This window comes from Xiphophorus couchianus, chromosome 7, assembly GCF_001444195.1.
Source record: "Xiphophorus couchianus chromosome 7, X_couchianus-1.0, whole genome shotgun sequence".
NCBI classification, from domain to species: Eukaryota; Metazoa; Chordata; class Actinopteri; order Cyprinodontiformes; family Poeciliidae; genus Xiphophorus; species Xiphophorus couchianus.
Genome location: NC_040234.1, coordinates 2,337,443 through 2,350,335, shown reverse-complemented (window position 1 = coordinate 2,350,335; position 12,893 = coordinate 2,337,443). Strand labels below are relative to the sequence as shown.

At 41.7% G+C, this 12,893-nt stretch overlaps 1 protein-coding gene across 5 annotated transcripts in view; it reads right to left on the bottom strand.

Annotated features, from left to right (window-relative positions):
• The window catches only part of dgkg (diacylglycerol kinase, gamma), a 115,252-nt gene that overhangs the window by 36,519 nt on the left and 65,840 nt on the right, over positions 1-12,893 (bottom strand). For all 5 annotated transcript variants that reach the window (XM_028023711.1, XM_028023712.1, XM_028023713.1 and 2 more), the window contains one exon: positions 4,247-4,311. In XM_028023711.1, the coding sequence (XP_027879512.1) occupies positions 4,247-4,311 (65 nt within the window). The remainder of the gene's footprint in view (positions 1-4,246; positions 4,312-12,893) is intronic.

Genomic DNA, 12,893 nt, shown 5'->3' with positions numbered 1-12,893 from the left:
TTTTCAAGTCCAACTGCTCCAATAGTGTTAAGTTGCAAAGGCAAGAACGCTTGGGGGTCACATGATCAACATGTTGCCACTGGCGACAAAGAAGAAGAAGACAGGAAGTGATAGATGGATGATGGCGAGGCATGTTTAATGACTTCTAACGTGAACAAACTCATTCATGTGTGATTTTAATGGCATTTCTTATCTAATGGAAATAGCCGTTGCAAAGTTTAGTTGTTTTTTTTCTAACATTAGACAAAATGTTACACACATTTGAGCTCAGGCAGGTTTCTGTGCAGGAAGGTCGTCTTCCACACACTTTACTCAGAGCCTTGGCTGTGCAGACACACTGACAGCCTGATGGAACAGAGAGCCGCATTACGTCTGTCCTCCTGCCCAGACGCCGGCTCCACATTGCTCTGTGTTTGTCCTGCACCTGGTCTGGAGTGGGGTGAGGCGCCGGGTCACTCCACCCGCTCTGCCGGGTCAGGCCTGCTAACATTTCCGCCCCATGTTGGACGTCAGCAGGAGTCTGTGTCGGGCGCTACGTCAGCACGGGGTTAAACGTGTGCAGGGAGGGAGGAAGTCTGCATGCTCCTGTTCCACTTTCAAACATCACAGAGCTTCATATTTAGCTTCTAACCTTTGAGTGTTCACAAAGTGACACGAGATAAGATCAGGAATTAAATTCACATTCGGTTAATCAGAAACTCCAGTTGCTCTAATGGACAGAAAAATAACACACTTCCTATCACACCACTCAAATAAATTCAATCAATATATTGTAAAATTAACTTATGTCAGCTTTACATCATGTTGTAATAGTATTCATCATGTTACCTTCAAAAACATACCTCGAGAGTTGGCTTAATTTTTTTTTTGCATGTTTAAGAAATGATGTTATAAACCATAACTTTTCTAAGACACTGAAATGCAGATATGCCAAAGTTTGATGGGAACATTAGACATCTGTTATTGAAAATAAAAATTTGATCATTATCATACTTGATTAACAACTGGGAAAAAGTACTTTTCTGCAGTTTAATATTAAACTATGTTGTCCTCCTCCATTAAAACCGATGCATTCACTTGCAGTCAGAAGCTGTATAAAACAGAGACTGGACTCCATGTGACATGTCATTAGTGTGCAGTGGCTCTTTGAGCTCTACAGGCCGGGTGTGAGGAGTCACACTCCTTCTGTCCCAACAGACCCCTGGGTGAGGAAGGGGTGAGACTAGAGGGGGGTGAGAAGCAGAGCAGCAGAGTGCCTGTGAGGAGCCCCCATGCTGGCAGCGTGGAGCGCTGAGTGACGGCCAGGACAATAAAGCTAAGTGCTACATGAAGCCGTGGGCCTCTCTCAGGGGTCAAAGGTGATTTGTCATGTGCGCCCGCAGAGGACAAGCTGCTCCTTCTGAACACTGACTCGTTTCAGTTCACACCACTGTCAAAGTGGAGGGAACCATTCCCAGCCAAAACATCAGTCAGGTCTTAATAAAACAGTCACAGTTGTCCGTCAGCTCTCTGCTCTATTGGCAGAACAATGGGCCCAGTGTTGGCTTACTGTAAACACTGTACAGAAGGCGGTTGGTGTTATTTTCTGAAACACGATGTCAATAATGTGTGTTTAGTAAACATTTGCAGCAATTTCATTAATGACAGAGCTCTGCAGCTTATCATCTTAAATCTGTGTAGTTACATGTGTTAAGTAAGCCACATTCTCCTTATCACATCTTTAAACCATTTAGCAGATACAAGCAGAGAACACACGTCATGATTTCATCCCTTAGAGCTAAAGAAGAAACTACGGAGCTTTCCTTTTCTTCTTCCTTCTCTTGTCTCATTCTTCTCCTTTAATTTCCACAGACTAATTAACTTGGGAAGAAAACAGCAGCATGCTTTGTGTTCCGTGTTGTTTGCATGATGACAACATGGAACACAACAGGCTCCTATGGGACTCACCGGCATTCAAAACAAGCTATGATATTTCACTCTCCTGTTGGAAGATGACTACGCTTTGTAACTGCAGTCAGTTAAGGTTGAAGTTACCAAAGCTGGGGTCAAGGCCCCACTTGGGGTCATGAATATGGAAGTCTAGGGTCTTAGAGTATCCTTAGAAATTAAGCTACATAGCAACAATGATGAAAGCTTATGCATTTTAGAAATGTTGTAAAAGATTTTAAAAAATCAGCTCCGGAAACTAAGCTAAAGCAACATGTTGGTCAGTATATTGGCTGTTGATGCTGGTTGTGTTATCATCGCACTGATTCTTTACTGACTCTGCAAAAATCCTTGTGTGTTTCACCAAGAGTCAGAGTTATGACCCTCTTACTTTCTATCCTGTGGGTCGGAAGCTGGGATGTTTGGGAACCAGGGAGTTAAGGTGATGAACTGGAGTAAAGTGCTGCTGTCAGCAGAAGGACATCAAGAGCTGGAGCAGCAGCTTTCTGCCCCAAAACTGCTGAAATGCTGAGCTGGTGCTCAATGAACTGAACGTGTTCTAACATTGATCTATCTGTGTTCTTTGTATGTAGAATGCACTGCTGCCCTGCAGCAGGAAGGTCCTGGGTTCAAATCCCAACCTGGGTCTTTCTACAGCTTGCATGTTGTTCTCCCTGTGAATGCGTGGGTTCTCTCTGGGTACTCCAGCTCCTCCCACAGTCCAGAAACATGACTGCTGGGTTAACAGGTTCCCTAATTGCCCCTTGTATGGTGGTGGGTGCAGGATTGTTTGTCTCTATGTTGCCTAGCAATGGACTGGTTATTTTATCCAGGGTTGTTACAGTTAACAAAAGCTAGCAGAATAAAATTATGAAAACATTTTTGTTAACTGAAATAAATAAAAACAGTAATTAATTTAGAAATAACTAACTAGATGGAACTATATTGTGCGTTTATAAAACTAATTAAAACATACTAAAATTATAGACAGAAGATTCTTACCTTTTGTGTTTATGACCTATTTATTAGCCTTTCAAACTCATGTGAAGTCTACAAAACATCGACAGCAAAAGTTGGGAGAAAACTCCAGAGATGTTAAATTTTCAAAACAGTATTTTCTGTTGAGTATTCATTATGCAATCAAATTATACGTAATCACAAAAATGTCAGTAAGTTTGACCTTTTTTGAAATCTGCACTTAAAAATGAACCAAAACGTGAAAAAACAAAAACTACTGCAAGAGGCTAAAGACAATCTATTCTTTTTGTACATTGGTCTGTTGAATGATCAACACAAGCAATATCTCACTTCACGCATTGATTAGATCTGATATTTTCTACTATGTGTAGTGATAATGTTAATCTGAATTATAATACTTTGCAGATGATTGAATTTATTTTACAAAAACAACATCAACAGGCCTGCTGTGTCTTTCAAGCCATTATATAATTTCCTGTTTATTTAAATGTAAAGTAGGAAGTTAAGTTAAACACTGATGCTCACTGTGAGCAGCTATGGTGTAAGGGGATTATTTACATCTGACTTCCTTTAAATATTTCCAAAATAAAATTCTTTGTGGACCAATTGGAACAGAACGTTTCTTTATGTAAAGATTATTTTTTCTGCAAAACAGAAAAAAAGGTATAAAAACGTCTGGGCTAGTTTAATTTGACACCACCTGATTAATACAATTACACATAGAAATATGTTACAGTGATTAAATATTTAGAACAAATATTGAAATCTAGTATTTGTTATTGGTCCTCAGAGGAACCAGTATGAGTTAACAAGAAATCTGAAATGACAGCATTCTGTTTCATATCTTTTCAGTTTAGTCTGAAACACCAGAGTAATAAAATGTGTGACTTGATGAAGCTGTTACTGTGACAGATTGTTGCAGGGTAACTGTATGTTCTGCAGCTTGTCCTTCCTCAGATATTTCTTTACATCCTCTATATGGATCACTGTGACTCTCAGCCCTGACCTTCCTCAGGCAGCTTGGAACATTATATAACTTTTAATTAGACTGCTATGTACTTGCTCTCATGGCTGGCCATTTAAAGCTACTTCTGTGCTATTAGGATGACTCAAATCTCCACTTGTGTCATATGTGCTACAGCCTATCTTTATTTCACTCTCAAGACTTCCAGACCAGAAGCCTGATTTCATATTTAGTTGAGAACATCATCTCGACTGGACAACACAGAGGAAGTGACGAGTTTCTGTTGAAGTCACAGAAAGTCGTCATTCCACAGTGCTCCAAATTAAGTGAAAAGCAGTTTGGACTCCCGTATCAACGCTCCAGATCGAATCCACTAACCTGCTGTTGAACTTCTCTGGGTGTTTTTCTCTCATCAGATGAAAGCGGTGGGCGATGGAGGCATCCTGTGTGAAGAACAGGAGACAACATCAGCAACTTGACACCCTGGTGCCGATAGCGTCTCAAACAGCATGGCCACAAAGCAGCCAATCCAGGAGCACCATTCATTATCCTTGCCACTAATTAGTTGCTCCATTAAGACCAATAGTACAGAAGACATTAACTTCTATGGTAGTGCAAAGACCGTTTCCACTGTGTGTATTAATGCATATTAAGGTATATTTGGTGTGTGAACTAAGGAAGTAGGCAGTTCTAAGCTTTTTGTTTTAGAAGGGGTTTTAAGTATTTGTAGATTTAAGCTATTAATGGTTGGCTGCGATCTTTAACCTCAGTGAATTCCTGGTGTCTGCGGCATGCTATGCTGAGATTTGGCAAAACAGTATGAAACTATGCAATGCTATAGTTGACAAACTTTGACAACTCTGCAGCAGTTGTAAAGAAAAAACCTGATGAGACTCCACAATAACAGTCCATGGAGTTTATGGAACTCATATAAACTCTGACAGATTCAAAGTTGCTATTGTTGCTATGTAGGAGCATTAAATTAAAAGTAAAGGCCCAAATATCACCAAATGATTCTGGACTAAAGTACAGAAACCATCATCCCAGACACTTCTAGGACCACAACAGATTTTCAGTCAAGAAGTTTTTAGTGCTGCACACAATGCCTGCTGAAAGAATATTTTACTGTTTTGACTTTGCCAAACAATACGTACCAATTCTAGCAATTCTCCTGAGAAAAGTGGAGAAATATCCCGCAACATCAACGTCAGAAGCAATGGGTAATGTACAACTTGCTACTGGATATTAGTATGGGTTTCCATTCACATGAGTCTGCATGTATATTTCTGAGCATGTGTGGATTAAACTCCACAAAACATTCCACTTGCACCCAAATATGTCGTATAATGGCTCCACAAATTAAAAAAATCATTAAAGGAACCAAATTAATCTAATTAACATGAACTTAAACTAAGAACTGTTTCTGGTTATTTTCACTTAGTGGCTCACAAACAAACCAGTTGGAAAATTTCCTGGCAGTTTAAGAAGTAAATGTTTGGAACACGGCTGTGCAGAAAGAGCTCTTAAAGCCATCAAGATTTTATTCACCATAAAGATGATAAACCCCTAAAAAACTGTGGCATTTCTGTTGTAAAGTTGATCAAAGATGATTGGTCTGGTAAACTCCTCCTAACAACGGAATGTTAAAAGCAGCAGCTAGAGGTCAGAGGTTGGTCTGAATGCAGCTCAGATGGGATCTAACCTCCTCCTCCCATGTGTTTAACCTCTGACCTCTGGGGCCGGGGTGAATGTAAGCCTGATGAGTCACCAGAGCAGCCTCAGACTGACCTCACAAAGAGAAAACACCTCCAGTATCCTACATATTCAACAATTAACATTTTTCTTTGATACAGGCTCAGTTCTTCAAAGGCCTTAATGACATCCAATAGTTAGATCAGGGGTGCAGAAAAAACGTCTTGAGACCAAGATCTACTTTTTCTCTCACCAGTTGGCTGATATCTACCACATGACACGGCACTGCACCAAGAACTACTGAAGGAAAGGGCATGAAAACCTCCAAAGAAAAGTGCAACTTCCTTCTTCACAAATTATAAATGAATATGGAGTAGCGTCAGATTTTAGTGATTTCTATTGATCTTTGGTAACATGCCATTTGTACCTCTATTGTTAGACTCTTGTGTTTGTTTTGGTTGTATTTACCCAGAATGCCCTTCTCTATAGTCCTCTTCCTGCTTTTGGAGCAATCTCCGGTCCTCTTGGCGTTCACATATTCATTCTAACCTCACCAGACTTCATTTTAACCAAACCCAGACCTTGGGTTGAAAGAAAACCACGGTTTACTCTTGGTTCGCCTCAGAACTAGATTGTGCATTCACACCTCCACAAACAAACCAGACTATCTAGACCAGGGGTGCCCAAAGTCAGCCCTCAATATCCTGCATGTTTTAGTTCTCTCCCTAGAGGAGGTAACAGCCTCCTCAGCATGTCAATGTTCTCCTTAGGCCTCTAATGAGCCATCAATTGATGCAGGTGTGCTGAACCAGGGAGAGAACTAAAACATGCAGGATGCCGGCCCTCAAGGACCAACTTTGGGCACCCCTGATCTAGACAAACAAACTAGGGTTTGAACTAAACAGGGCTGGTATGAATACATCATAAGAGTTCTTTCCTAATGGTGCAATAAAATGCATAAACCAAAAACAAAAAAATCATATAAAAATACAAGATTTGTCACTCAGCAGATGTCCTACAATACTTTGACTCATTGCGAAGAGAACAGAATCCATTGTGATCTTCTAAGTCAAGCAACAGAAACACAGACATGCTCACAGTGGATGGGATGAGCTGAACACAGCAGGCCTAATTGGCCCTGAGCTGGACCAGAGCTGCTTTTGCTGCACCCAGGCCTGAGGATGTAATGTGCTTTTCACAGATAAGCAACCACTGGACTTGCTGTAAGTTATAAATCCACTAGTTGTCAGAGGACGTCATGTGGCTAATGCAGATGTAACTCCTGGATGAGGCTCATGTGATGGAGCGGGACCACTTCACCACAACGCACAGAGTAACTGCTTCATGTCCCTCAATGAACAAAAACATCTGGTTCTTCCTAAACATCAGATATACGTCCATCTCTTTAGACCAAATATAAAGAAAACCTTCTTCTGCTGCCTGTAAGCACTATCCCTTTAATCAAGTGCATGCTTTGGATGTGTCTGAAATCTTGAGTAACCTAAGCAAGAGAACTGAGAATAGTGAGGTGTTAAGATGGATAGCTGTGCCTAAAGTTAGCCTGCAGTGATGTCTACTCTCGCCACAGGACCCAGTATCAAATTTGGCTCAGTTAAACTGAAGATGACGCTCTATTTTAAGATCCGATGTCTGTGAGATCTCACCACTCTGGAACAGAGCAAGGCAGAGCGCCGATGTGAGCGTGAACAAACAGATGTGTGTCATCACACTCATCCACCTGTCTTGTGCCAACTCTGATTCCTCTTGTTGCAGAGAAGTGAAACACCTGCAGAGGCAGGCAGGGTGCCAGGGTATCAGCACAGATTCTCCTGCTAATGTCCCTGCTAATAAAAATGAGCAGGGATAAAAAATAATACAGCAAACAAAGTAAAGACAGAGAATAACGGTCTGTTGTGGTAAAGAGAGAGCTGAATTAAAAAGTGAAGCTATCGATTTACCGGTCAATCTACGTTCCTACCCTCATCTATGGTCATGAGCTTTGGGTCATGACTGAAAGAACGAGGTCGCGGATACACGTGGCCAAAATGAGTATTCTTCGTAGGGTATATGGGCTCTCCCTTAGAGATAGGGTGAGAAGCTCGGTCATCTGGGAAGGACTCAGAGTAGAGCCGCTGCTCCTTCACGCCGAGAGGAGCCAGTTGAGGTGGCTCGGGAATCTGGTTTGGATTCCTCCAGGACGCCTCCCTGGTGAGGAGTTAAGGGCACGTCCCACCGGGAGGAAAGACCCAGCGAGGAAATTTCACGGATTTGTTGCACAGGTGGCCTCCTATCAGTTCCACGGAGGAATTCACTGAGCTCCTGAGAGTGACCCATTTTTTCACAAATGTTTGTACAAACAGTCTCCATGTGTAGGTGATTCATCTTATACACCTGTGGCCATGGAAGTGATTGGAACACCTGATTCCAATCATTTGGGTGGGTGATCAAATAATTTTGGCAATATACTGTAACCTAGTATTAAGCAATCAGATCAATGTTAATAAACAGCAAAGCAGCTTGGTAAACAGTTTACACGTCACTATGTACCACGGATGGAGGACCAGTCTTGGGGTCTCGACTTGTTTTTTCCTGGTCTTGGGCTAGGCTTCGGTCTTGGACTGTTAAGGGAGTTAAGTTTTTGGGATTCTGACAAAAGCTATAGTGTTGAACCAGCCTTCACCCAGTTTGTCAAACCAGACTAACACCAAGACCAAAACTGAGGCATAACAATCCACGACTGGGAAAAAAACACATTGGGGTCACTCTCTGTCCCTGATAATATAGAGTTACCTGATAGGAATATATTTAGGAGCTGCAGCCAGCTTTCTCTGCTTTTTAACACCTCTCTCGTTGTGTGTTAATGTGTGTGTGAGGTTGTGTATCAAAGCATGTGCACGCTGCACCTCGTGTCTTTAGGACCAGCCAGGTGTCACTCAGCACGGTCATTCAGTACGGCAGTAACCTGGCCTGAACCTGGCAGTAGCTGGCTTCCTGTCACTGATACTTCCCCTGACCTTCAGGCAGTGCCAGGACTGCTCTATCTCATAAAAAACACGCCCACACACCCCAACACGCACACACACGTCTGTACAGTTTCTACAGTTTGGAATATGGAACACTGACTTTTTATGTGTACTAAACACCATAAACTGCTGTTAATATCAGACTACTTAACATCCTTATATCTGCTCTGGTGGTAACATGTTCTCCAGTCAAACCTGGAGAACAAGTTTGACTGTTCTCCAGTCAAACATGCCAAAGTCAGGGAAGGCAGCAGAGACTGGTCACTAATACTGGGAATGATCCCACAGCATAGCACATCACACATCCAGCGAGGAGCAGAGACATACAGGCACATATAAACACACTGACAGCCTGGGGTCAGCTTCCTCTCTGAAACATGAGGTCCCATCTATCATAGCTGCTGACATGGTGTCATTTCCTTCTCCCCTATTCCTCCTCTCAGATAGTTTCCAGGCCAAAGGTGAAGTCAAAGTGTTTAGGAAGCGATACAAGTGTGTTGAGTGGAACTAATTAGGGGAAAATGGAAGACAAAATAAAAACATTATCAGTGTTTGCTTGGGGAGCTCTGAAAGGGTTGTTCTCTTCAACATCAGATCATCCCTTTGCTTCGTTGTGGTGGAAGCGTTGATGCACACTTCAGGCTGCGTTTGTGATTTTGATCATTTACATGATCAAAACCTTCATTCAAACTCTGTAAGGCTAAAGGTGACCTGTTATGCTTCCTTGTACAGGTTAGGCTATTGGCTACAAAACATGTTTATTACTGAACATGTTTTGTAGCCCAGTAGTTCCTAGAAAATGACATTTTAGTCTGCAATTATTCAACCGCACAGGTTTGAAAAGCAGAAGAGGAACCTCCAGCACAACCAGCAGCAAAGCAGAAAGTCGTTTGTTGATGGTAAGTCAAGAACAAAACTCTTATCTTTTCCTGCAGCCACTGTACAGCCCAAACAGTGGTAAAACCAGCTGACAAAATGTGCTGGAGCTTGGGTTGCTAGTTGAAAGCAGTACCCCCTGATTTGTGATGTTTTTTGAAATGGCACCAAAATCCATTAACTTATTTCCAAAATGAGGCTGGGTGTTTTTTTAACTGCTTAGGCTGTTAAGAAACTCAATTGGAAGTACAAAAGCATGCAAAATATGAATTGTGCATAATGGGTCCCCTTTAAAAAAATTATAATCTACCATTTTTATTATGTAAAGCCTTTCTGCTCATGGCCCCTCCCCACCGGCTGCAGGTCAGCTGGCTGAAATACGGTTACTGCACTTTTTCTGCACTTACAAGAAAAACAAATTTGGATGCTTAGAAATATTTCTGGTTGTAAAAAAATGACCTAGTTTGTGATGCGAGTTGTGAATTGAACTCTTGAATGGTATTGAATCAGGGTCTATTGTTCAACATGGGGTGACGTGGTAATGAAATGTGCCAATGTTTCTCTACAAAGTGAGGTCTGCCTTGTAAAGTGCTGTCCAGTAGGCTGACAGCATTCCATGCTGTCTGTCAAAGAAAGTTTAGCTGTTACTATAAGGATGTGAACTTCAGTGAAATAAGCTTGACATGCTGTTGCATATTTGAAAGTCTTATTTTGAGGTAAGAAGTGAAGTGGTGTTTAATTGCGGTTTCCAAGCTTTCAAGCTTCTGCCTCACAGAGCAGCCTTCCCCACGACTCCCCCAATCAGATCCTTCAGACTAGCCAGAAGCAACTAGCAAACACCTGGTGGAACTGCGCATTTTCTGAGCTACTGCTCAGAGTAATGCTGGTAGAAATGTTGATAGATGGGGTTAACAGAGGAGCCATGTTGTGATGACTTTCTGAAGGTGGAGTTTCAGAAAGAGCAGGAGTTTTTAAAGAGACACAGATCAAATTTCAAGGTGTTAAATTATGAAGTTAAATTTCTTTTAAGTCACATTTATACATTTTATAAAAATGTATATACAACATTTTTATAACACTGAAGGTAGTTACATGACTGTGCTAATATATGACTATATCCCTGGTGAACACATAACACTGTCTCTTTAAACAAGCAAAAAATGTTTTAAATTCTAATTTTGTTCACATAATCCCAGTAATCAGTATCATCTGGTCTGATGGACTGGATGTATTGCTTCAACTTTAACTATGATAACACATCTTAGACCAACATAGAACCTGTTCTTGTTAACAGGGGACTTGTACAAAGTTGGATCATGTCTCCTCATAACCTCTCTAAGCAACCCCAGTAAGAAAAGTCAGTAATGGTTGCCAAGGCAGTAGATGAACTCCATGATTGATGACATAAGCAAGTTTAGAGAAGCTTAAAGCTTTTTCCGAAGTAGTAAAAAACCTGAAAGTCATATATGGAGAATCCAAAAATTGATTTTTGTCCGGTAAGATGCATTCATAGGTTGAAATAAAATACTTCACCTTCTGATTTACAGCTCTGAGTGGTTCAGCTGAGCCGGCCACATGCTCCACACTGCGTCATCCACAATTAAGTCAGTGAGATAAAGGACAGATGACTGTGGAAGCGTTCAGATTCGGCCTTGCCAGCCTCCTGTCGCTGTGGCAACCAAAAGCCCGAGCAGCAAGGTCTGGGATGGGACGGCAGGAAACACAGGCCTTGTATGGTTTGCGAAGCAGATTTGAGGTCTTAGTAACGGCGCCATCAACGATGTGAGTCAGAGTCAGGTTTGCTCAGGTGCCGTGTGCACATAGACTCTCAGCCATCTGTCACAGCGGCTCCTGGAGGGTCAGCAATCTGCAGCCAAGTTCGGCACAGTCAAAGTTGGCATGCAGCCTCACGTAGAAAACCTTTACATTAAACCCACAAGTCAGCACTTTCTCACATCAAGCTGTCCTCTGAACAGACCAAATCCAGCAATGCTCTGGTCCCTGTTTCACATGTTCTCATTATTTTGAGAGCATTTTTTAAAAAATTGGGACACAAATATGTTGTTTGTTTGTGTGAGCCTACATCACTGTGACTGCTTAAGCAGCAGATTAGTGGGAAGATGATTGTGAGGCTGACTCAGAATAAACCCAAATCAAACAGTACGGCTTTTCCTGGCTCCTTGGATCAGGTTTGGAAAGAAACAAAACATGCTCACACACAATGACATACTCTCCTTTGTGTCAGAATGTGGCTACACAGGAAATACTTGTCATATTAAACAGTCCTGATTCTCCATAAACAAAGTTTTTCTCGAATCCACACAAGGTTAGAGTTACACATAGACCTAAAAGAACATCAGTCCCACCCAGCCTCAGTGCTTCGCTCTCGATTCTGCATCGTGTTTTGGTGAGTTTGTTTTGCTGTTTGCCACCACTCAGTCACTTTCTCTAAAGTTCAATAACTAACAAATATCAGAAGGTATTTCTTCTTAATTTCTCATTGCCACGATTACTTCCCTGAGTTCTTAGTTGGAGGCCCTGAAGCTGCATTTCCATTGATCACATAATTGTGCAATTTGACATTTTGAAAATAAATTAATCTGGAAGCCTGCTAATAAAAAAAAAAATTCATATTTTTTGATAAACCTTTAGCTCTAGGATCAGGTGTTTTTTGTCCATATGGAAATTGGTTTATTTCGCAAAACTGCAATGCAAACACTTTTTTCACATCATACGAGTCACATGATCAACAACAGGATGTTGCCACTCACCACAACGAAGACGACAACAGGAACTAGTTGGAGGGTCACAGTGTTGTATGTTTTCTAATGACTTATCGCGTGAACAAACTTATTCACGTATGATTTTAACTGCGTTTCTTATTTAACAGAAATGGTAATGGTCAGGGACCAGAACCATCCAAACCAGTGGTGTGCTCTCTCCCTACTCATCTCTCTCTCTACACAGAAGACTGCAACTTGGCAGACCTGTGTGTGTATGAACCTCCTGTTGTACTCACATGACGCCGCTGTCATTGCCAGTAACTTCAGCAGTTCCACCAACAGTACAGGTACGCATGTATTACTAATCTGGTTCTGTTGAGGACAACATACTATGTAGTAGCACGTTTTCTCATCGACACGTGGTTGAAAGTCGGTCCTAAATACCATAACTTTAGTTTTAGCGCAATTAACTTTTCTGATTCATGACAACAATAAGTCTGCACCCAGACAGGATGTGGATTGGCTGGTGCACTTGTGTGGTCAGAACCTCCTGTAGATTAACCTGCCCAAGACTCTAGTCATGATGATGGACTTCAGGAGAACAACCCCCCACCACGGAGTCTCCTCATCATTCTCCTCACCAGCTGTTTCTACTGAACACGGTGTCCACTTGGATCACCTGTGGTTCATAGGAATCCACCTTGCTCTGAA